The sequence below is a fragment of the Typopeltis vanoorti genome, chromosome 21 (genome assembly GCF_054136105.1).
Source record: "Typopeltis vanoorti isolate ZY-2024b chromosome 21, IOZ_Tvanoo_1.0, whole genome shotgun sequence".
Taxonomy (NCBI): Eukaryota; Metazoa; Arthropoda; class Arachnida; order Uropygi; family Thelyphonidae; genus Typopeltis; species Typopeltis vanoorti.
Window position 1 is genome coordinate 85,529,449 of NC_143569.1, and position 27,257 is coordinate 85,556,705.

The 27,257-nt window shown below is 36.2% G+C and overlaps 1 protein-coding gene across 2 annotated transcripts in view; it reads left to right on the top strand.

Moving 5' to 3' along the window:
• LOC150095072 (intraflagellar transport protein 81 homolog) overlaps positions 1-27,257 on the top strand; it is a 397,333-nt gene that overhangs the window by 125,344 nt on the left and 244,732 nt on the right. For both annotated transcript variants that reach the window (XM_090411322.1, XM_090411321.1), the window contains exon 5: positions 8,371-8,526. In XM_090411322.1, the coding sequence (XP_090267448.1) occupies positions 8,371-8,526 (156 nt within the window). The remainder of the gene's footprint in view (positions 1-8,370; positions 8,527-27,257) is intronic.

A 27,257-nucleotide genomic window follows, 5' to 3' on the forward strand; every position in this document is an offset into this window, starting at 1 on the left:
AAATGTCTTCCTTTTTAAACAGAGTGGGACATCATTGTTTTGAAAAATGCTTTTCAATTTTCTGAATTCACCCCAGGCAAGTTGAACTGTCCTATTTATTTCTTTTTGGAGTCCACAGTTTAGATCAATGAGATGACCTAAGTATGTATATGAAGAGACTCTTTCCAAGAAATTGTTTTCTATTATTATGTTTTTTGGTGTTACAAAATGATTAAACATGATTTTAGTTTTTTCTCTGTTTATTTTTAGACCAACTTTTCTGCTTTCATGATATAGGTCTTCTATTATTCTATTAAAGTCTTCCGGAATGTTTGTAAAAATTATGATATCATCTGCATATCTTAGGTGTGTTAAGTTTCTGTTATTAATTTTTATACCAAGGTTTGTCCAGTTTATATTATCAAATATTTCTTGAAGAATTGCTGCAAAGATTTTGGGTGATAGAGAGTCTCCTTGTCAGACACCTTTTTCAATTGATATTTTATTGCTACTTGTGTGACGTTGGATTGTTGCTGTTGCAGTGTGGTATATTTCCTGGAGGAGGAGGTCCATATATTCTCCAGAAATTCCTGATTCTGGAGTGCTTTGATTATTGCATTAGTTTTGATGGAATCGAATGCTTTTTCATAATCAATAAAGGCTAAATAGAGAAGCAATTGGTTTTCCTTCAGCTTTTTCTATTATTTGTTTTACTGCATGAATATGTTAAATTGTGTTAAAGCCTTTACGGAACCCTGCTTGTTCTACTGGTTGATTTGAGTCTAGACACAGGGGACAAAGAAGAAGTAAAGAACTATACACCAATTAGTATTCTCTCCAGTATGTACAAAATTCTCACAAAAGTAATAACAAACAGGTTCTAGACATATAATATAATCAGGAGTTATTATCAGGTTGACATGGAAGAGATTTTTCATAGAATGGAAGAGGGAGATAGAGCAAGAGGCCATTGCTGGAAACTGTATAAGGAGGGTGTGAGCAGAGGAATGAAGAGTGGTTGGTGAGTGAAATACATTGCCTGAGTGTGTTGTGAATGTAGTTACATTGAATCAGTTTAAGGCATGGTTGGATGAGCAGTGTGTGTGTGTGTGTGTGCAATAGTGTTTACCTCCCACAATAAGTCTCTGACTCCATGGAGGTCAGATGATAATAGTAATGATAATAATAAAATAATCTGGGCAGATTGATAGAGCAAGATATGTCTTAGAAGACCAGAATATAAGATCCAATAATATCAAGGTCAACAGATTAATTTTGAGGGTAGAGTCCATAATTTGTGTAAAATGAATGGAAACCAATGATGTTACCTTTCATGTATTATTGTCATAATATCCTGTATACCTGAGAGTACATATCAGTAATTTGATTATGATAATGTCATTACTTTCATTTTCTTTAGCCTAATCTCAGGTTAGAACTTTCTTTAACCCAAGGATGAATTTCATTCCTCATTTTCCATTCACGAAGTAGTGGCATTATCTGAGTTTCTTAGATAGTTGATATGCTAACCGCCCAATGGCAGGAAGCACTGGCAAGCAAATGACATGAATTAAGCCTGAAATTTAGCATTGGCAGTCTATTCAAGGTAGAAACAGAAGAGATGAAGGTGTTCTAGGTTCAGCATTGGCCACAGTCATCTTAAACATTCTTATTTACTGAGAACTGATGATCTACCTGTGTGTGAAAAATGCAACACACATCTTACCATTTGTTACATTCTGGTGGAGTGCTAACACTTCACATGAGAGAGGAATGAAATTTTTACCTATGTAGCCAAGCCATATACAGGGTGATTATAAAGTTCACATTTCGAAAGGCTTTAACTGGTTAAATACTCAGAGGAACGATTTAATATTTAACATGATGATGTGTGCGCCAATGAAATTTTATTTTGTGCAAAAATCAATGTTAGTGCTAAACGTTGCCGCTAGGGTGATACATGGCGCTGCAATACCGTAATGGGTAATTCAAAATGTCATAACTGTAGGGTACACATGGCATTTTGTGTAGTTACACAGCAACTTGTTTGATATGCTGTCCTCTGTTATCGGCATTCTGCTGAAATTGTAAAATCGCATGCTTAACCACATAATGTAGAGTTTCACTTCACATGTGGATATGGCATGTAAGGCTGGTCTTGGGATCCACTAAGTTGGCCATGTGTCCATGATAGACAACCTCTTTGAGAAATCTCTGCAGCAAAAAGTCTCAGGGGTTGAGATCTGGGGATCATGCTAGCCACATTGTATGAAAATGGTGGCCGATTATTCTATCCTCATTAAAATGTGTCTGAAGCACCTGCTTGACAGGGATGGTGATGTAAGGAGAGGCACCATCCTGCATAAAAACTGTTGAATCCAGGCACTGATGATGAAGTGTTGGAATCATCTGTTTGGCTATGAGAGATGCACATCACTGGAATGAAGCAGAATCTGTCACATGCCATGTGGATTTGCAGTTGTGCATATTCACAGCACTGTCCAGATGGCAGTGAGCTTTGACAGTCCAGAAAATGTTCCATGGCCAGTTGTTCTCCAGTTCAGTCCAAGCAAGAAACTGCAGGGCAAATGTTTCTCATGTACTTCAATCAGGATTAAGCAATTGTTGAATGTGGGAAATCTTGTAAGGATAACAATGCAGAATTTGCCTTACGACTTTGTGAACCATGTTATGGATTTTGTTTAAAGACTGTGTAATACGGCAATAATGGTTAGGTAACCTTTCCAAGATTGTGGAGGACCCATTTGCAACCTTGATAGCAACCAGAACAAGCCAAAGAAAATCCCACTTTTCTTTGGCTTGTTATGGTTGCTATGATGATGCTAAAGACTAGGGTCTCTGAGTCTCTGCTATTTTTCTGTTCTTAGAATTCAAGGCTTTTTTTTTTTTCAAGTCCTGGGAATTTCTGGGATTATATGATTTTGCTCATGAAAATTATTTTTAAGTATATATGTTATTTATTATTTATTATATTTTTATAAAATGCTCCACTTTCACCATACTTATTTAATATATATATCAGTAATGTCGTTAGAGAAGCTCTAGAAGAATTTACTGGCTTCTCAGTAAATGGAACCAACAGCATCCATATCAGATACGCAGATGATATAGTCCTTACTAACAGCGAAGAAGATCTGAAATCCATGATCAGCAAAATAAACCAAATTAGCAATAAATATAATATGAATATAAATTTTACTTAAACTAAAATAATAACAATAGGGAAAGAAAATAAACTAGTTAACATTGATATTGATAATAAATATATTGAACAAGTAACTCAATTTAACTATTTGGGATCACTTATCACTGAAGATCTAAATTACATGAAAATTTAATAATGGTATTACCTGTGGTCCTCTACAGATCTGAAAGTTGGATAACAAAGAGAAAAGAAGAAATAAAATTGCAAGCATTTGAATTCAAATACTTACAAAAAATAAACCAAACTAAATGGACTGAGAAAAAGACTGATCACATAGTGAGGGATGAACTAAATTACAAAGAACTAATATTACACAAACAAAATGAAAAGAGATTAAAATGGTATGGACATGTAAACAGAATGAATCAACAGAGATTACCTTACATCGCCCTACAAGGACGGAAAACCATCAAATGGACAGGGGGCAGACCAAGGATAAGCTGGATCACTAATATTAAGAAAGCTGCTAAGATCAACAGCCTTCAAGATCTTTCAAGAAAGACTTCATTAAGAGAAGTGTAGAGAAGATGGACTCGTGAAGTATTCAAACCCTTCTTGGTGGAAGAGAATCAATTAATCAAAATGCATCGGTAACCGCTAAATGAATGGCATGATTAAGGCAGAGTAAATTATAAACTGAGCTTTCATATCCGAATTTTTTTTTTCTAAAATTGATTCCAAATTGCATTTGTGAGTCCTCAAACATTTCCAATATATACAAACTAATCCTAAGTTAAAATTTTTACATAATCTGAATGAGCAGTAATAATAAAATATCTAATACTGGTCCACTCATCCAAAGCAAGATCAGAATGGGGATCCGTTTCTGTTAATTCTTTAATTTTGATATTTTCTCTGCTTTTTTTATGTTCATAGAAATCAAAAAGTACTGGTGATACATAATTCGTTTTTGATTTGTGTATAAAAGAACTATTGGCAGTTGTTCGATTTGAGATTTCATCTTTGGTAGCCAATCTAGGTACAATCTCACTTAACTTTCTTGTTTTACAAAAGCTTAAAATTGATTTATCAGTCTTACTTGAAGGTTGAAGGTTCAATATTTTCCTCAGCACCTCTTTTAAAATATGATTCTCACATACATGTTAAATGGCTCATCACTCCACTAGTGTTCAATCCCTTAGATGAAATTTGCCTTGGACAATAATTGCACCAAGTTTCTTCTCCTTTTTACATTTCTAAGTGTTTCTGAACTTTGGATTGATTTATTTTTATTTTGAAACTCAATTGGAAATATTAAATTTATAAAATTAATAAAAATTTAAATTATAAATATTTTTTTAATTATTAGGTTATGAAATGTGATCCAAATTTAAAAGTGAAAATGAAATATAACTTCAGCAAGGGTATGAAAGTCCATTAGCTAATGGACAGTCCATTTTACTAAAATTTAAAATTATAATAAATACTACATTTTTCTGATTTGAATTTGTAAATTTAAATTTATGAAATGCCTCAAGTCTTAAGCTGCTTTTCCTGGGATTTGAGACAGGATTAAAAAATTTTCTGAGAATTTCTTCTCGGGAATTTCCAGGACAGAAACTATACAAAAAATTCTTAATGTAATAGTTGACAAGTTGATGTTCAGAAGACACATGTTATGAAAATTTTAAAAGATCACAGCAATATTAAGGAGGATAATCCTGAAAAGAGTAGGTGCTACTATTTTTCTTTATTAGACCTTGATATGAGCACATCTGTACTACTCTGTTTAGATTTGGCCTTTTTTATTTTATTTTATTTTATTTATTATTATTATTATTATTTTATATACCAAGGGGCCATCCCTTGAAGTTACGAAAGGAAGCTGATAGCAAGAGGATGAGGAGTGGTTTCTTTGCGTGGAGGGTGGTTGAACCATGGAATGCATTGCCTGAAAGAGTGGTGAGAGCAAGAACGGTCAGTGAATTCAAGGAGTGGTATGATAGACTTTGTGTTTCCTAAGGAGGACCTCCCATGATGAGTCTCTTGACTCCATGGAGGCCTGAATAATAATAATAATAATATTTTTGAAAAGGGAGATGGGAAATTATGAAGAGAATATAGGCTGCAAAGTTTAGTCGGCAGGCAGAAAAGACATGATGGAGACAGGTTAATAAAGATTTTATAACATACATGGAGTAGAGATATTTCAATATGTGTCAGGACAGGAGAATGCAAAGGGTCATTTTTGAAGTAGAGCAAGTGTGGTTAATTAGCTTGTCTCTATAAATCTGTTTTATTCATGATTAGTGAATGAAATGGATTTCCATAGACTGTGGCAAGAACATTATTGGTAATTTAAGATGAGGTAATAATAAACATTATGTGGATTGAAGTTGTTACCCGATTAGGTGTCATAGAACTCCATGAAGACACCCAAATAATAATAATAATAAATGTGCATTCCCACACCTTTTTTTTACAATACATCACTAATTATATTGATATACAGATAATGGACAAAAAAATGGAAACACTGAGCTATTGGGTTGGGTTTTATTGGTATTGCAATTCAGCGTGTATGATGCACCAAACACGGATGCAGTCGATATGCAGATATATACTCCCAACCTTCCTAGAGATATGTGTATAATGGCAAATGGAGGCCTGCCGCTGTTTATTGCATGTTAAAAATCACTGAGGTCCTAATTAGACTTTGAAAGGGGTTTGATTGTTGGAGCCAGACTGGCAGGTGCATCTGTGACCAGAACAGCTGAAATTACACATTAGTTGAGGAACAGTCTTTAAGGTGCTAGCATTGCAGTCGACAGGACAAACATCATCAGTGAAATGCAATAGTGGATGAGAGAGCACTTACTGCAGAAAGAGCGACTTTCGAGCATTAGTGCACTGTACTACCACGGAAAATAGACGAGCTACTCATAGTGAAGAATTTATGGGACACAACACACGTGTTAGAATAATTACTTTACTTAACATTACGCAAGTAACAATCGACATTTCGATTTCTGTATTGAGGTCATCATCAGGAAAACACATATGTGCAGGATACAAACTATATAACACTGCACTATACAAAAGTAAGATGAATCTAAATGTTTGTAAATCATTTATCCTAGCCTGATCTCTGGAGAGAAAATAAAAATTAAAAAAAAAAAAAAAACGAACTACATTAAACAATTTCTAAAGTTCTCTCATATTGAGATTTTCTTCTGTTTGGGGTTGTTCTGGTTGCTATATGGGTTGAAGATTGGAATAATTAATCCATCATTTTTGTTCAGATTTGGATGATGTTTCAGCATTTCCCAAGCTTCTTACATAGGGATGCACCATCCTAATCAGAAAAGACGAGCACAAGCATCACATTAAATATCTCCACTATGGTAAAACAGGCCTATCAGACCATGCACTCCAAACATGCCACAGAATTGACTGGAAAGGCACCAAGTCCCTAGCACCAAAACCTGGTTTGAAAGAAAATTCAAAGAAGCTTGTGAAATGCTGAAATATCATCCAAATCTGAACAAAAATGATGGATTAATTATTCCAATCTTCAACCCATATAGAACAACCCTAAACAGAAGAAAATCTCAATATGAGAGAACTTTAGAAATTGTTTAATGTAGTTCCGTTTTTTATTTATTATTATTATTTTTTTTAATTTTCTCACCAGAGGTCAGGCTAGGATAAATGATTAACAAACATTTAGATTCATCTTACTTTTGTATAGTGCAACGTCATGTAACTTGTATCCTGTACATACGCATGTTTTGCTGATGATGACCTCAATACATAGGTTGAAATGTCAATTGTTACTTGCGTAATCTTAAGTAAAGTAATTATTCTAACAGGTGTGTTGTTTCTCCGTAAATTCTTCGCTATGAATGCTGACCACCATGTAACCTTAAAAGAAAGAATATTATTATTATTATTTGACACCTCTAGGGAGTCTAAGACTCATCGAGGGAGGGCACCTACTCTACAACTGTCCGTTTCCATCATTCAACCTCATCATCTACACCAACGGCATCTACTGTCCACCACCACTAGTATTGTCACAGATAATCACAAACATCCATGCCCACGGTGGGATTCGAACTCGCGGCCTTTTGACTGGAGAGTGTATACGCTAACCACTCGGCCAACCAGGCCAGCAGTAGTATGAACAAATGTATGAAAAATTCAACATCGGTCATGAGAAACCCATTTCAACAAAAACTCTGTGCTGGGAACTACTCAGAGTTGGATATCATGTCAGGTTACCTTACACAAGCCTTTGATCACTCCCATCACTGCACACCTTTGCATCCAATGGTGCAAAGATCACAGGGAGTGAACTACCACAACAATGGAAGGATATGAAATAGCCCGACGAATCCACATTTACACTTTTTGCTGCAAACAGGCAAATACATGTGTGGTGTCAGCTGAAAGAAGCTTTCCAGCTGGAATGCGTGTTTCCAACTGTGAAAACTTTTGGTGGTTTTGTAATGGTCTGGGGCACATTCTCATGGCATAATTGGGGTCCAGTTGTTGCATTGGAAGGCAAAGTGGATGCTGCACATTATCTTTCAATCATCAGTGATCATCTTCATTCCATGTTGACACACTTTTCTCCTATTCTGCTAGTCACGTTTCAACAGGATAATGTTCCCATTCATTGAACAAATGTGGTCACCCAGTGGTTTGCAGAACGTGATGGTGAAGTATCCTGTCTGCTGTGGCAATCCCAATTGCCAGACTTAAATCCTACAGAACATTTATGAGACATTTTGGAGTGAGCTGTCAAGCAATGTTTCCCATCTGCAAAGAACAAAGGCAAATTGATTGAGTTTCTGTCAGATGAATGGTATAAAATTATTCCTGTTCAGTTCCAAGCACTGACAGAGGCTCTCTCTCTCGAATACAAGCTGTACTAGATGCCCACAACATACCAATGCCATATTAATAGAAATGTGTCACTGGTTCCATTTTTTTTTTTTTGTCCATTACCTATATGTAATTTTTAAAATATTGAAGTATTGTGATTTCCTTATAACTTAAGTTGCATTCGTAAGATGCAACTTATCTATTATCAATAGATAAGTTGCATCTTATCTATTGATAATATGTTTGAATGTATAGGAGTGCAATATTTAATAATCATAATGTGTTGTATAAAAGTGTGTTGTATTTATGTGCATATTTTTATATATGTATTTTAGTATGAGCAGCATATTGAAGAATTTAAAGAGGTTCACAAGCAATATGAGGCACTTAAAAATAGTGGTTTTTCTACTGTTGAGATTCGTAAGGATTTGGAGCATATGGAAGAGGAGCGAGATCAGTTATCTAAAAAGATAGATAGATTAAAAATGAAGGTAAACATATATTTCATGTTCAATTAATATAATTTTCATTTCTTTTACTCTTCCTCCTATCTTTGCATGCATGCACTTGATCATGGTAATTGCTTTAGCATTATTTTAGAGAGCAAGTTTGTATGCAAAATTTACTTAATTAAATCAAGCCATTCAGTGAATAATGTTTAATAGTCTTTTTTTATAAAAAAAAAAAAAAAAAAAAAAAAACTTGGATGTTAAATGAGCTTTTCCAACATGTGTATTTATTATATAAATCAAGTGGATATTAAATCCAGCATTATTTCATAGCCGAATACAGAAACTATAAAAGTTTCGTCCGAGATTTAAGGCAAGTGTATTCCCAGAGAGCTTACGGGAATACACTCGCCAGCATTTACGAGTTGCCCTAGCGCGGACCTTATAGGAAACATGATCGCTGCCCAAACATCCATATATTTGCTCCTATTGATCCATTTTGATTTCACTGGCCTGACAGCTGTTTCAAACTGATTGGTTCTCCTCAGAGACCAGGCAGAAACCTTAAGAGAGCAAAAACTCTCGTTCAGTGCTAAGGAACTCGAAGTGTCGGAGAGATGTATTTTCCATAAGTGAACTCTGGGTAGATGCGTAAAGTATTTATTATGTTGTAATGATATATATAATATGTGCATTTATAACTTCTATTTATAAGTCTTTCTTTATAATATGATTCCTTGATTATAATATGAAACTTTCAAATATTTTTAATTTTGCAGTGCATAATTAATCTTAATAAGAGTATAAAATTAAGTGTTGCATAATAATCAAAGTTAGATAATTGGGAGGAGTCCTACATATAGCTTAGAAGAAATTGTGCAGAACTGACTGGAACACATGGTCTGATATCTGATCATTACATTCTTGTAGTGTGTTCACTTGGTAGGCTGGCAATTTGGAACTTACTATCTAAACTGTGTTCTATAGTAAATTAAACTACAGTGTTTTTCAAGCTATAGGTCAGAAGTTTCAGAGTTTGTTTTAAAAAATCCATCTTTTTGGAAGTAGTTTTCAATAGTCTTCTCTGACACTTGCTTCATGACATTATTACCAAATGCAATGTATTGAGAAGGGAAATCTTTTTTGTAATTGCACGTGCATCAGATTGGTCTCTATATAATCAAGTTCAGCTATAATTCTCACAAACTTTCCTGTGATAATAATCTTTAAAAGCTTGTATGATGCATTGGTCACATGGTTGAATTAACAATGTACTGTTCGAAGGCAAGAAGATTACTTTGATGTTCTTTAATAATAAATTGTTTGTGTGTGCAGTGCAGTTGTCTACTAACAAGACAATTGTTTGCTTTAATTTTAAGATCCCACTTAATTAACCAATTGTTGAAAATGGCATTAGTCATCCAAGCATTTGCACTAGAACAGTAGTCAACAGGCAAACTTTTGACAACTTTAAAACACCAAGGATTTTTACTTTTTCCAATCACTAGGTGTTCTTGTTTTTCATCTTTCATATTAGTGCAGCAAAGAACTGTCACTTGCTCTTTTGAAGATTTAAATCATTCAGTACTTTTATTGTTAAACAAATAAATATACTCAGGCTTTGCACAAAAATAGAGTCCTTTTCCTGTTTTATCTGCATTGTAAATATCCTCAGGAGAATATTCAGTAATAATTTTTGGCCACTCAAACTTAATCCACACATCAGCTGATAAAAAATCAGCACTTTTTTCTTCACCATGAATATGCTTGTACACAATATTCTTTCGCTTTTTTTCACCTGTTAAACCATCCATCGCATTCGGTGAAATATTCTTTGCCCATCAAGTTCTGCTTTTTGATGCATCAAAGGCCCATTAGTTGAAGCATTCTTTTCATGAACATTACTAAACCAAATTTTTAATGCTGATTCAACTTGAGTATCCTTACCAGATGGGGTTCTCTTCTGATCCATGTTCTCATTAGTAAGAACTGAAGTTTCAATGTTTGATCTGTTTTTTAAATCTTACACAAGAGTGGTTGTGAAGTTTTTAAATGCAGCACTATGCTGACTCATTTTGGGCAACTTACCATAGCACTCAAAATTCTTTGCTTTTCTTGAAAAGATAAATCTTTACATTTTTTACTTGCTTCTTCCATAATGCTAAGGGCTGTTTTAATGAGCACTTAAATTCAAATTCACTTACTGAAAGAGAGTGCAAAAATAAACTCGAAAAATCATACTTCGACGGTTTATATCCACCTGCATTTGCATGGAGGATTTAAGATTTATGGAAGAATAAGATTAAAAGAAGATTAATACAAAAGTCAGATTTCGACAAATGTTCTTTGTCAAATTTTTTCCTGATTAACCCTTAAAGTTCTCAATTCTGAAATGCAAAAGGCTAAACATTCAAGGATTTTGATAACAATAACCAGAACTTTGATTATAATAGATGGAATTATTTTCATCTATTATAATCAAATAATATACGAAAATTAAATTCATTTTAAATGGTATATTTTGGGACTGACTGATTTTGATAACAATAGTCGATAATATTATCCACGATCACAATAAGTGGATTCTACTGTATAAACATTCATGTTTATATATAGATCTGTGTAACAGCTTAGCATTATTCCATTACATCCTGTGGTTAGCGTTTTAAATTCCATGTTGTGCATGGCCAGATTTATGAGGTTTGATGTGGTCTAAATGTTCAGAGATACGTTTAGTTATAGATCTTCCTTACAAAATGGATAACGGAAAACTCGCGTACAAAGATTATTTAATAGTATAATTTTGGCTTGTGTATCACAGGCATCTTCAGTACATTTTAAGCTCAAATTAAATGACTGACAATTCCAAAAAGCACCACCTAAGTAGCTGGTGTAAGATAACTAAAAAGGTCAATAAATATCCTAACAAAAAAAAAAAAAATTATACAATAAAAAGTTAGGAAAGATTAGCTGCTTTATAAAGTAATAAAGGGGATAGACGTAAGCCTTCGGATCTGTTTAAGTTAGGAGAATGAAGTAAAGTTTCACATGTTTCTTTATAAAGGTGTTCCATGAGGAACCGACTTTTGTGAAGGACTCTTGTCTTTCTCCAATGAACTCTATGTCTAGTGAAGATGGCATGTTCTACAAGCATTGAATTACTGCAACAGGAATTTCCTTCAGACATTGTAAAATTATTTGATTTTGTAATACATTCTGGTTATTTTTCCTTTAAAAATAAGTTGCATCAACAAATTGAAGGAACAGCAATGGGCAATCCTGCTATCTCCAATTTCTTTATGGAACATTTTGAACAACGTATCTTTGACAACATTTCTCCCAGACCTACTCATTGGTTCAGATATGTCGATGACATTTTTGCTGTATGGAATAGCTCTTCTGATGAACTTCAACAGTTTCTCACTAGGTTAAACGCACTTCATCCTAGGATCCAGTTTACCCTAGAAGTAGAATCAAATAAGCAGTTAGCCTTTTTAGATCTTCTAATTCAAATTTCTCAGTCTATAGAAAGAAGACTCATACAGGCCATTATATCCATGCTGAATCTCGTCACCATCTCAGTCAAAAGGCAGGAACTATTAAAACACTGGTTCATCGCGCCCACTCCTTTTGTTCTTCAGACGATCTTTTACAGAAAGAACTGCAATATATATCTTCTTCCTTTCTATCTAATGGTTATAAGAATTGCTTCATTAAAAGAGCTTTGAGTAGTTTTAATACGTCTTAATTAGTATTCTTAATTAGTATTTCTTCTGTTTCTTCAAATACAGAAGAAATAACGCGCATTCCTATCCTTTATGTACAAGGCATTAGTGAACATATAGCAAAAGTTTTAAAATCACTGAATATTTTTGTTGTCTTTCGGCTATTTAGAAAAATCTCCACCTTTCTCACTTCTCCTAAGGACAGGCTTCCACACCTTAATTATCCAGGTGTCTACCAGATTCCGTGCTCTTGTGGATTATCTTATTTCAGACAAACAGGAAGATCTGCCTCTATTCGGCTAGAAGAACACCAATCTTATATTGAATACTTTAAACCTGAAAAGTCTGGACTTGCAGAACATACCATCTTCACTAGACATAGAGTTCATTGGGGAAAGACAAGAGTCCTTCACAAAAGTCGGTTCCTCATGGAATGCCTTTATAAAGAAACATGTGAAACTTTACTTCATTCTCCTAACTTAAACAGATCCGACGGCTTATGTCTATCCCCTTTATGGGAGATAGTACTTTATAAATCAGCTAATCTTTCCTAACTTTTTATTGTATACATTTTTTTTTTTTTTTTTTTTTTTTTTTTGTTAGGAAATTTATTGACCTTTTCAGTTATCTTACACCAGCAACTTAGGTGGCGCTTTTTGGAATTGTCAGTTATTGTTTAATTTGAGCTTAAAATGTACTGGAGATGCCTTTGACACACAGGTGAAAATTATACTATTAAATAATCTTTGTACGTGAGTTTTCCGTTATTAATTTTGTATCGATATGTCTACTCACGGTATATCTCTTTTAAAACTTATAGATCTTCCTGTTTATCCATAGTAAGACAATTTACACGAACATGGCACTTCGTATATGCCAGGTAGCATCATTGGTGAGAGTTTGTCTTTTGGAGAAGGTAGCAAGTTGTGAATTTGGTTGATGGGTTTATAGGTATCAGTAAGTTGATATTTTTTCATAATTTTTGTCACATGTTCAGACATGCTTTTAATAAATGGTATAGGAGTCCTGTGGGCTTCTAGTCTGGGTCAATTTATAGGAAAGTGGTTGATTATTTTTTGGGTTATTATTGGATTATATCCATTTAGTAAGGCTGCTTCTTTGACAGTTTTCAATTCCTGTTTTAGATATTCTTCCGAAGAACAAATCTTATGTGCTCTGGATACTAAAGATTTCATGATGACATATTTTTGAGATGGATGGTGAGCTGATGTATTGTGGACATAGTGACCTGAAAAAGTTGGTTTTTGGTAGACAGAAGTGGAAATGGATCCATCTTACTTACATAATAAATTTAGTTTAATCCTTTATCCAAGTGTGAGCAAACAAAGTTTGTGCCTGAAAGCATCTTCAGGACTGGGGTAAGGTGGTACAACACCAGGGCACTCCTTGCAAAGGTGGAGCAAGCTACCAACACTCCTATCTCAGTATCTCCCATAATGCAAAACACATCTCATTGTGGATATGTCTAATGTTATGCATTAAGGGAAGGGCCACAACCCAGACTAGTTTCGACCTTTATTGAGGTCTCTTCAGTGGGAGCCAGGCCCAAGTGGAGACCAGGCAGAAGCATTAGCAGGTCATCTCTACCTATAGGAGTTGCCAAATGGTGTGCCACCCTTTTTTAATAAATTACTCTGGATTTAGAGAAAGATGTTGAAAGTTTATTTTTCACTTGGTTAGAGTATAATAAATTTAGTTTAATCTTTTATCCAAGTGTGAGCAAACAAAGTTTGCGCCTGAAAGTATCTTCAGGATTGGGGTAAGAATAGGTAGAGATGACCTGCTAATGCTTCTGCCTGGTATCTCCACTTGGGCCTGGCTCCCACTGAAGAGACCTCAATAAAGGTCGAAACTAGTCTGGGTTGTGGCCCTTCCCTTAATGCATAACATTAGACATATCCGCAAGGAGATGTGTTTTGCATTATGGGAGATACTGAGATAGGAGTGTTGGTAGCTTGCTCCACCTTTGCAAGGAGTGCCTGGTGTTGTACCACCTTACCCCAATCCTGAAGATACTTTCAGGCGCAAACTTTGTTTGCTCACACTTGGATAAAGGATAAAACTAAATTTATTATACTCTAACCAAGCGAAAAATAAACTTTCAACATCTTACTTACATTGGATGAGTACATCAAAAAAGGAAATATTATTTGATGATTCTTTTCCTAGTGTGAAGTTGATATGAGGATATAAGGTGTTGATTTTTTGTAGAAATGCATAGAGTTCTGGTTCTGTGTGGCTCCAAACTGCAAGCAACTGTATGTTGATGACATTTTTGGAGCCACACATATATTATAGAGATGATGCAAGACAGATATTATCTCTAGAGCAAATGCCTGAGAACAACTGGAGAGATGCCATAGCATCAGATGACTTTTTAGTGTCCAAGTTATTTAGTGTTCTCTGATGACTTGTTGTCGAAAACTATAGGAGGCATATGGTGTTTAGAGTTAGGTATGGTAGAAGGTGATTTCCCTTGGTCATCTGTGCAGGAATTTGAGGAAAAGAGTGATGCCAGAGTCAGCTTTATGCTTGGGTGAAGTAACAGTGTGCTATCAGGATGAGAGAGAGTGGGGTGGAAGTGCAGGACAGCAGAAGTTGCATCCAATGGCCTTAGCAAGCAACCAGAAGGCACTGCTTCCATTTGGACAGGAGGTGAGTTTTCTGCCAGTGGCCTTTATGAAATTGGATCTCCTGATAACTGACTTGCATATGTTGCATGCTTCATACTCTGGTGTAGGCAGAGTATGAAGCTGGAGTTCTTGATGCAAGCCACATGTGGCAAGCTGATTTTTTTTTATTTTTTATTTGACTGTTTTAAACACATTTTTGGTTGAACCAGGGCTTGGGCTTGGAAAGCAGATGGGTTGAATGGGGGATTAAGGCTTACATACCAGTAAGAACAATTTCTGCAACTCATTCACAGCAGGTGTTAGGGTCAGGCGAGTGGAAGCAACAGTCAAACCATGATAAGGAAATTATCCCATTGGTTCATTCGTAGTGCCAGAGGATGTGAGATTGGGAGTGGTTGGAGGAGGGGCATTCTGTGAGTGAAGAGTGTTAGAGGAGGGGCATTCTGTGAGTGCAAGAATGTTGTCTGATTTGCCGAGAGGAGCTGTGATTTCTACGATGTATCTGGAAGAATTGCTTATAAAGAGATCCAGAATATTAACTAGTGTGGCACTTTCACTTGACTAAGAACTTTATTTTTTACAAATGTAACAACAGTAGTGCAAGGCATATTATTATAATTATTGTTATTATTAGATGGGTATCTCCATGGAGTATGAAGACTCATCATGGGAGACCCAATCTATCCTAACAATGTATCATACCTATCCTTGAACTCATTAACAAACAAGGTACTCACAACTGACTCAGGCAACCCATTCCATTCGTTCACAACTCTCCATGCAAAAAATCTAGTCCTCAGACCCCTACCGACCACACCCGTTATTCAGCTTCCAGAGATGACTCCTTGTTCTGGTCCCTCTAGCCAAGTGCTGAAACACCTCCTTGCATCTCTCCTGTAAAACCCCTTAAGCAACTTAAATGTTTCTATCATATCCCCTCTTTTTTTTTGTCAGCCAACTTCTGCAATCCACACATCTTCAATCTACCCTCATAGGGAACATTTCACAGGTCACTCACTATCTTGGTACTCACCTCTGAATCCTGTCCACAGCTTCCTCATTCCCACGAAACCCAGGGGACCAGACTTGATGACACAAATCCAGATGTGGGCATATCAAGGCCTTATAAAGAGGAATAAGTAATACTTACAGTAAGCACCTTATATGTTGCTTACTGTAAGTATTACTTACAGTAAGTAATCTTGGGGTCAATAAATGCTTTTTTCATTGTTAAATCAGTGAAGCTTTTTTCTTACACCAGTTTGATAAGGAAAAGAAAAAAGAAGTAGTAAATATCATTTTTAGCATAATGTCTTTCTCACAAGCACACAAAGGAAGTTTGCCATTAGAAGATTCCTGAAGCAGGAAGAAATATTTATCACAACTGTTTATAACTCTCTATTCTTTTCAGTTTTAGAATCTCCATCTATAATTGAAAATATGATAGTTTTAAACAGCTAAGGAAAACGTCTTTCCATTAGAAACAGACTAAATGCAGTAAGTGAAACTACCGTTTTTGTTTACAGTTTGTTGTGCTAAATATTTCTTCCTGCTTCGGGAATTTTCTAATGCCTAACTTCTTTCATTTGCTTGTGAGAAAGACATTATGCTAAACATGATATTTACTACTTTTTCTTTTTCAAACTGGTGTAACAAAAAAGCTTCCGTGATTTAACAATGCAAAAAGCATTTATTGTCTCCAAGACTAGTACTTCCAAGAAGCGTTCCGTCAAGTTGTTATTATTATTATTACAGTAAGCACTATATAAGGAAGTTGTTATTCCTCTTTATAAGGCCTTGATATGCCCACATCTGGATTACTGTGATCAAATCTGGTCCCCAGGGTTTCTTGGGAATGAGGAAGCAGTGGAGAGGATTCAGAGGTGTGACCAAGATGGTGAGTGGCCTGTGGAATGTACCCTATGAGGATAGATTGAAGGTGTGTGTATTGCAGAAGTTGGTTGATAGGAAAAAAAGAGGGGATATGATAGAAACATTTAAGTTGCTTAAGGGGTTTTACAGGAGAGATGCAAGGAGGTGTTTCAGCACTTGGCTAGAGGGACCAGAACAAGAAGTCATCCCTTTAAGTTGAATAAGGTTGTCGTCAGTAGAGGTGTGAGGACTAGATTTTTTGCACGGAGAGTTGTGAATGAGTGGATTGGGTTGCTAGAGATTCTAACTCCCCTCCCATCAAAAAAAAAAAAAAAAAATTAACATTTATTGGCATCAAGACTAGTACTTCCAAGAAGCGTTCCTTCAAGTTGTTATCATCATCATCAAAATCCTAATATATACCCTCAAGGGGTGTACAGGATATGATAGTCCTACTACATGAAAAATTTACATCATTACTAACTTCCTATCTACAATTTTCCTCCAAATCAGTCTGTTACCTGTCAAGACTCCAATATTATCAGATCTTATATTTCTGTCTTCTAATGCTCTTTTCACTGTATCAATCCACCTATACTTGGTATTCCTCTGGGTCTTTTCCCTGCCAACCTGGCAGAGAACACTTGTTTTGCTAATCTTTCCTCTCCCATTCTGTTTAAGTGACCATACCACCTGAGATTAGCTCTACTAATGCATTCTTGGATGCTGACAATGTCAAGTTCTTTCCTAATATCCTCATTTTTAATATGATATTGCCATTGATGCCATCTGTTCATGCCCCTAATCTTTCTTAGGACTCTAATTTCTGCAATCTCTAGTCTTTGGTTAAGTGTTTAACTTCTGACCCAGCTATCTGATCCATAAGTTAAAATTGGATCACTGTCTTGTATACAGCTAATTTAGTGTTTTGGTTATTTTCTCTCTTATTCCATATAAATTTATTCAGTGGACTTCCTACCATACCAGCTTTGTTGATTCTGTTGTCTGTATCCATATTTTATTTACCATCTTCACTAAAAATTGTGCCTAAGTAGCTGAAATGTTTTACTCGTTCTATAGGTTCTCCATTCACAATACAGTTGATATTATTTTATTATTAGACGCTTCCAGGGAGTTCAAAGACTCATCGACGGAGGGCACCTGCTCTACAACTCTGTCTCTGCCACTCAATCCACCAATTGACCTGCAACGACACCAATGCCATCCACTGCCACCCACCACCACCAGTATTTCCAAGGGCAATCACAAACATCCATGCCCACAGCGGGATTCGAACCCGTAGCCTTTTGGCTGGAGAGCAGATACGCTAACCACTTGGCCAGCCAGGCTGGCATATATTTTCAATGTTTCTGCCTATTTTCATTGTCTTTGTCTTTTTGATGCGGGCCTTCATACCATATCTATTACAACAGTAATTCAATTTAATCAGGGAATCTTGCAGACTTGTAGTGGATTTATTTAGAAGTATAACATAATATTTAGAAGTATCTTCATAAAGCAAAGAACTGAGATTAACATCTCCAATTTTCATATCAGGTTTAATACCACTTTCCTTCATAATGTGAAACATATTCATATATATATATATGAATATATATATATTCATAACTACAACTACAACTAATAATAATAAAAACAATATATAATTAAAACCAATATATAATTAAAAATAATATATAATTAAAAAAAAAATGGCGGCGGTATTGTCATTCCATGATTTTAATTTGGATTTCAGTTGTTTTGTTAAGTGTGAGGTCTGTTATATGTATTCCTTCGATTACATAAATGATTTGTGGATGCTTAGCGCGGATGGAAGAAGGGTGTGTGCGAAGTGTGACCTGAATGAGGAACTGATGAATGCAAATATGAAATTGATGACAGAAAGTGTTAGTAACGATTGTGTCGCGAGTGCACGTTTGAAAGAGAAAGATGGTGAGAAAGAGAGGCGAAAAAATGTTAAAAAATCAGGGAAAAAAAAAGAAAAAGAGTGATTTGAAAACCGTAACGGATGTTAAAAGGGACCAAAGTGAGGCGAGAGTGGCGGAAAGAAACGAAATGGAGAGAACAAATGAAAGTAGAAATGGCGTGACACAGAAATCGCAAGTGAAAAAAATCGAAAGAATAAATGATAGCGAAAAAAGAATGAATGATGGCGAAAGTTGGACGCATGTTGGACTGAAAGTACTGAAACAAAGAAAGATGAATAAGAGTAAAAGTGAGAAGAATGATAGCAAAAGTTGGACGCATGTTAGTCCAAAAGTATGGAAACAAAGAAAGATAAATGAGAGTGAAAGTGAGAAGAATGATAGTGAAAGTTGGACATATGTTGGACCGAAAGTACGGAAACAAAGAAGGATGAATGAGAGGGAAAGTGAGAAGAGGGGGGGTCGAGAGTTAGATTGTTAGAAAGATTTAATGATAGAGAGAATGTGTCGCAAGATTCGGAAAGTGAATTGGATTGGATGAGGCAAGAAATAAAATGGATGTGGAATGAAATTAAGAGAATTCAGGTCAAAACTATTAAAATAAATCATGATGGCATGAAAGAGTTAACGAAAGATGAGCGAGTGGTGTTGTATGGCGACTCCTTTATTAAAGGTGTGCTAGAGAATAAAATGCACAAGGTAGGTTTTCCAGGTGGTAAAATGAGTAGAGTGATTGAAGCATTGGATATGAGGCAGGAGCGAGCAAAAGAGTTAATTGTATTAATTGGTACAAATGATTTGAGAGAGAACAAAGAGCATGTCAGAATGAATGTCAGGAGGCTGCTTGGAAAGATAAAAGAGAATAGTGTGACAGGAAGGGTAGTCAGTGTGTTGCCTAGGTATCATTGTGGTGAAATGAGGCGGAGAGCAAGGATTATGAATGATATTCTGGCTGAAATGTGTGAGGAGATGGGAGTACAGTTTGTTAATGTGTGGAATGAGTTTGAGGGACGAAGTGAGCTGTATGGGAGCGATGGACTGCATTTGAGTGGTTATGGTGTGAGTCGCTTGGAGAGACTGCTGCTGGAAGGTAGAGAAGTGAATAGAGAGAATGAATCAGATCGAGAGGGGGAGTGATGTGGAAGAGCAGGAGAGTAAGACAGGAGAGATTGAAGAAGTGGAAATGAATGGGGAAGTGAGTGGTATGAGTATAGAAAATGTGAGAATGGGTGTGCAAGAGGAGCAGGGAAACGGGAAGGCTCAGGGTGGACAGGGGTACACAGCATGAGAAAGGTGGATGCTCCAAGAGGAGGTGAGAGCATGTGTAGGCAGGAAAGGATTGGGATGACCAGGGATCAAGAGGAAACAGATGAAATTGAAAAGGGTTCTAAAATGAAGAAGCAGAAAGGGAAATGGCCCCAGTCCAGCATGGAGAGATCACATCGAGTGAGTGGTATCAGTGGAACTAGCTGTAGATACAGAAATGAGCTGTCGTGTTTGTATACCAATGCTAGAAGTATAAGAAACAAGGCGGATGAAATGGTTGCACTAATTGCGTCTGTTCACCCAAAGATTGTCGGAATAAGTGAGACATAGTCAGATGAGGACGACATCCTGACAGGAATAGAGATGGAAGGGTATGATATGTTTCGTGAGGATAGAAAGGGTAAAAAGGGAGTGGGGGGGAGTGCTATTGATGATAGAGAAAGAGTTATGTCCTTACAAGGTAGAGATGCAAGAGGGAAATAGGGCCAGTGGTTTTGAGGCAGTATGGTGTGAGATAGAGGTGAATAGAATCAAATACTTGGTTTGATGTTGTTATAGACCTGGTAATGTGGATGGTGATGATAGTGAAATGTATAGTCAAATAAGCCAAGCAAATAAGAAAAGGGTGATTATTATGGGTGATTTTAATTATGGCAATATAGACTGGAATGAAGATATAGCAACTGGAAGTAAAGAAAATGAGTTTCTTGAGTTTTTGAGGGATAACTACCTCAGACAGTAACAGAGGGCACACGAGGATTAAGGGTCTTGGATTTGGTCATCTCATCAGAGGATGTAATTATAAATGAGGTGTCGAATCATCCACAAATTGGTGAAAGTGACCATGAGGTGATTACCTGGGTGGTCAGCAGTGCAAGAACCTCTGTGAAAAAAGGGTATATGTGGAACTACAAGGGGGGGGGGTGATTATGAAGAGCTCAGGAGACAGCTTGTGGGTGTAGCATGGAATGAGGAGTTAGCTGGAAAAAGAGATCAATGCAGCTTGGGGGATTTTCAAAAACTATTTAGTAGATGCAATGTCTAAATGTATTCCAAGGGTGAGAAGGTTAAATAAAGTAGGTGTGAGATGAATGAATAAAGAGATTAAGCATGCGATACAGAGAAAAAGGACATTGTGGAGGCAGCATAAGAGAAGTGGAAATAACCAATTTCATGAGGTCTACAAAGACCAGGCAAGGAGAGTGACTTGGTTGGTGAGGGTAGCTAAAGAGAGGTATGAACAGCAGTTAGCTAATGAAGCCAAAAATAATCCTAGGGAGTTCTTTCGATATGTAGTCAGCAAAAGAAAGAATGATTATGGAAGGATGACATTGATTGGAGGAAATGGTATAAAACCAGCTGTTGCAGAATGTGTGGTGGAGATACTTAATGAGCAGTTCATAAAGATCTTACAATCTTGTGAATGTGACTTCATGGAGAGATTGAGAGCAATTGATGATGGGGAGGAGAGACTGACTGTAAGTGAGCAACATGTGTTTGGGGAGTTGAGTAAACTAGATGTAAATAAGGGTGTGGGACTTGATAATATATCACCGTATATTCTGAAGGAATGTGCCAGAGAGTTGACACCTGCCTTGACATATTTTTTTAATACGAGTCTTGCACTTGGTCAAGTTCCTAAAGAGTGGAAGGAGGGCAAGATTGTGCAACTTCATAAAGGAGGTGATCGAACTCAAGCATCAAACTATAGGCCTATCTCTGTGTCAGGTGTTGTGGTTAAGTTGTTGGAGAAGCTTGTGAAAATTAGGATCCAGAGTTGGGTTGACAACAATGGTATTATCTTTGATGGACAGCATGGATTTGCTAAAGGGAGGTCATGTTTTAGTAATCTACTTACTTATTACAATAAAGTGACTGCTTCCTTGATCAGAGGAGAAGGATACACAGTAATATACTTGGAATTCACAAAGGCTTTTGATAGAGTACCTCATGATAAGTTGACAGTCAAACTACAGCAGATGGGGGTTGGATATTAGACTAGTGCATTGGATTGGAGACTGGCTATCTGATAGGTATCAACAAGTTGTGTATGGGGGTGCGATATCCAGGAAAAGGAAAGTCACTAGTGGAGTGCCTCAGAGGTCTGTTTTAGGGCCATTACTATTTAACTTGTATATTAATGATATTGGCAAAGATTTGGATGGAGATATTCTGTTGTTTGCAGGTGATGCAAAGTTGGGCCGAACCATAAAGAGTAGTGAAGATGTTGTGGCCTTGCAAGAAGACTTGAATAAATTGAGTGATTGGGCACAGAAATGGGGATGTGAGTTCAATGTTGCAAAATGTAAGGTTTTAAAATTTGGAAAACAAAGATGGGATGCAGAATTTATGCTTGGTGAGAATAAATTGTTGGAGGTAGAGGAAATAAGAGATCTGGGGATGATAGTGGATAAGGATCTAAAATTTAGGGGACACATCACCAAAATTGTGAAGACAACACAAAGACTTCTGAGAATGATGCGGAGGACACTGACGTTTAGAAGTAGGGAGATTCTTGTTTCATTGTAGAAGGCTTTGATTAGGCCATGCATGGCCTATTGTGCCCAGATTTGGTCACCTGGTTTTCAGAAGGATGAAGAGATGTTGGAAAGGGTCCAAAGGCGACTGACTAAGGTAGTTTCTGACCTCTAGCATGAGGAAAGATTGAGAAGATGTAATTTGCAGAGTCTGGTGGAGAGAAGGAAGAGGCGAGATATGATAGAGACCTACAAGTTGGTAAGGGGTTGTTATAAGATCAGTGGTGGAGAAGTTCTACAGAGAATAGTGGGAGATCAGGGGAGAACCAGAGGTCATCCCTGGAAACTGTATAAAGAGGATGTGAGTAGGGGAGTGAGAGGCAGGTTTTTTTCGTGCAGAGTTGTGAATGATTGGAATGCCTTGCCTGAGAGTGTGGTGTCTGCAAGGAGTTTGAGTGTGTTTAAGACACGGTATGATGAGATGTGTGTGTGTGTAAAAGGACCTCCCAAAATGAGTCTTTGACTCCATGAAGTCTTTGGAAATAATAATAATAATAATAATAATATAAATACAACTACAACGTTTTCATGCTAATTATGTATAGAGACTGTCTATATTTTTCATAGTCTTTTAACCTTCAATGTTTAGTGTTTTTTCTTTCTTTTATAATGTCACCTGAAGAAGGCTGTTAGGCTGAAACTAGTAGTGTTTTTATATTAAACCTTTTTACTTAAATCTCGGTTCTAGTAATTCAATTCTTCATAAAACTGTGTATGTTAACCGAGTTAATGATGATTTTGTCATATATGAATATATATATATATTCCCTCTGTTATTCATGTATATATATATATATATATATATATACATATATATACACATACATACATACATACATATGAATAACAGAAGGAATAATGTACATCCTTGTCTGACACCAGATTTAACATTAAGCCACCTTCCTGTACATCCTTCAATTTTAACTGCTGACCTACAACTGATATAAAGACTAGGTATTGCTTGATATAATGCCCCACTGACACCATATAACTGTAGCGTTTTGAGTAGCTTCTCTCTTAACACCTTGTCATATACCTTTTCCTGATCTACAAAACTTAAATACAGATCTTTGTTATATTATTATTAGTATTATTATTTGTCACCTTCAGGGAGTCCCACTCTACAACTCTGCTTACACTACTCACAATCCACCAACGTCATCTATCGCCGATCACCACCACTAGTATTTCCGCAGACAATCACAAACATCCATGTCCACGGCGAGATATTCCCATGATTTCTCAACTATCTGTCGTAAATTGAAAACCTGATCCAGACAATCTCTATTTGGCTTGAATCCAGCTTGTTCTTCACCAAGCTTCTCTTCCACAATTCTTCTTAACCGTTTCTCAAGTATACTTTCACATATCTACCAGGAACAGCCAGTAATGAAATACCTCGGTAATTCTCACATTCAGTTTTATTTCCCTTTTTATGTAGGGGGTACTAAGAGCGCTACTCCAATCATCTGGAATTTGTCCCTCTGTGCAGGCCTTCTGAACTATGCAGTGCAGCCACGGTACGACTTTCATACTTCCATACTTGAGCATTTCTGGTCGAATATCATCTACTCCTGCTGCCTTTCCACATTTCAGGCTTTTGATGGATTTTTCAACTTCAAATATGGGTATGTATTCCTGACTGCATGCCTGGTCAGTGTTTTTTTACCACTGTGCTGTCATCACTGCTTGTTTCGTTTAGCAATTTTTCGAAGTAATTACTCCATACTCCAAAGATATCTTTTTCTCCAGTTTTCATGTCACCTTTATTATCTTTAATTCCTTTTACAGCACTTTTTCCTCCATTTCTGAGCTTCTTCAATGACCTCCAGAATATCTTGCCATCTTCTTGATATTTATTTTCTATGTTTTTACTGAAGTCCTCCCATAACTTTTGTTTAACTAGTTTTACACAGTGTTTATCTTTCTTACATTTGTCTCTGTATTCTGTAAGAGCACAAGCTGACTTATTTGCCAGGAACTTTTGATACACTTTCTTCTTTTCCTTCATTGCCTCTTTAACTTCCTGTGAGTTCTGATTTTTCTATCCTTGCAGACAACCTCACCACATGCCTCTCTGGCTGAATCAGTCGGTGTTTTCTTCAGTGCTTGCTACTGAATATCCAAGGTTTGGTTCCAGTTCTCAAACTCTTTCATTTTTTCTTGAATAATATTTGTTTATTTTAGTCTACAGTTCACATCACTCCCAATTTCAAATCCTCTGTACACTCTGGTGTCCTGCACCAGGGAGAAAACATCATTATCAACAATAACATAGTCAATGAGACTTTTTTTATTCCTTGACTCTTCTCTCCATGTGAATTTGTGCACATTTTTATGTTGGAACATTGTGTTAGTAATAACCTGTCCATGTCCTGAGCAGAAATCCAACATGTATTTGTCATTATTATTAGCTTTTCCCTTTTCTCCAAATTTTTCCAAAATATTTTTGTATTTCTGATAATCCTTTCCTACTCTGCTATTTAGATCCCCAAGAAGGACCATCTTTTCCTTTTTCAATGTGTCAGTTGCTTTCTCTAAAGCCTCAAAAAATTCCTTCATATTTGTGTCTATGGTCCCACAAATGGTTTTTGATGGCCCATAGGCACAAATAAGTCTCATTGTCCAGTTTCCCCATTCTCATATTTGCCCACATCACTCTACTTGAGACTGCCTGCCATTCAAGAAGATTAGCCTCGTATTTAGTGTTGAATACTATGGCTACTCCTTCTTTTCCTTGATTGTCATTGCCTGAATATAACATTTTGTATTCATTGCTCAGAAAGATCTCACCAGTTTTTGCCTTTTTTGTTTCAGTCGCCCCTATTATGTCGATCTGGTAGTTATCTAATTCCTCAGCTAACTCCAGTTCTTTGCCATTCAGGCTTCTTATGTTGATAGTACTGATCTTGAGCTCTGGTGATGTTGAGTTGTGTGGGTTTTAGGATTTGTTCTGGTAGTTGACGTTTCGCTGTTTGCTCTGGTTGCCCTGGCAAAAACAACGGGTCCTTGTTTAACCGGGCGACTTCCCAGCCGGCATGAAATTCTGTCATGTTGTACCATCATTTTTTATTTTGGTTTAAGCCAATAAGAATACAATTTGGTTGGCTAAATCCCAAATTGCTATCCCATCCTCGTTCTTTCAGTGTCCAGATAGATACTGAACGAATTACCCTGTTAGGTGGATACCTAACTGGGTGCACCACGAGAAGGTGAGGATTGGACATTAGGCCAGAAGCTCTGGTCAGTTCTCCTCATTCCTTTAAAGGCTATGTGGATGTCTTCTCTCAGTTATATAGCTTTGACACTTAAGCACACCTCAAGTTGTTATTATTATTACAGTAAGCACCATATAAGGAAGTCATTATTCCTCTTTATAAGGCCGAATTTCTTATGCACTATTTCAGAAAAAAAAAACATGAAATAAATTTTTTTTAAAAAAATTCATTCCAAATTTTAAAATACAGTACAATTTAAAATGCCAATAATTTAAAAAAAAAAAAAAATGCTAAGCAGATATTGGTATCCACTTTGATATGAAAATTTCCCTAAACTCATCTGTCAGCTTCTCAATTGGAGAAAAAAATAATAAGATTACTGATAATTTTAAAAATAACTAAAATGATGAATTATTGTCAGTGAATTGCAGAAGTTTCTGTAAAGTGTGACATGACAGCTACCTGACTTCTTGTTCACTTTATTTCTGTGAAGTTTTTTGTTATCACATCAAGATAGCAAAAATAACCCTCCCCAAGATTATTATTATTATTATTATGAATATTATTATATGGGCATTCCATGTTTTTAGAGAAACGTGTGCCATAGTTCTATATAATATATTATCTATATATACGAAAACACAAGGTAAGAGTATTATTTATTAAACATACTGCCATATATTTCAGTCTGAAATTAACAAACCCTCGTCAGTGGCTCAAAGTACAGTTGTTGCAAGGTAGAATGCAAACAGTTGCTTTCTTCGAAATAGAATGAGCCGCTTGATGTTAAATCGGTAATAGTGTTATGCTTTAACTGAAGAAAAGGCTAATTATGACAGTGTAAATATAAATTGCATATGTGTGTGTGTGTACATATATATAATGTTAAAGATACCAAGAAATTTTATACTTGGTTTTAATCCTTTTCCCAAGTAAGCAAAACAAAGTTTTGTGCTTGAAATATATTCACGTTTGAGCTACTTGTATATAGAGGCTAATGACTACATACTAAGGCCAGTGGTATGAAGTCATTGAAACTGCTCTTTGTAGTGACCCTTTCCATAATTCAAAGCATACCCTCTTTTGGGTGTGTATAATACAATGCATAATGGCAAGGGTCACTACCAGACCAGTTTCGTCCTTTATTGAGGTTTCATCAGTGGTAGCCAGACCCAGGAAAGATACCAAAGTTGAAGTAATGCAGAAGTCATATATCTCATATACAAGTAGACAAAAGGTGATTGATCTTATTAAAATCTCTGGATGAGAGAAAGATGTAGAAAATTTTTTACCTTGGTTTCTACATCATAGAAAGTTTTTTACCTTGGTATCTACATCTTTCTCTCTCTCTCTCTCTCTCTCTCTCTCTCTCTCTCTCTCTCTCTCTCACACACACACACACACACACACACACACACACACACACACACACACACACACACACACACACACACACACACACACACACACACACACACAAATTAAATTAGGAAAGATTAGATGATTTAAAAAGTACCATCTCCCACAAAGGGGATAGACATAGCCTTTCAGATCT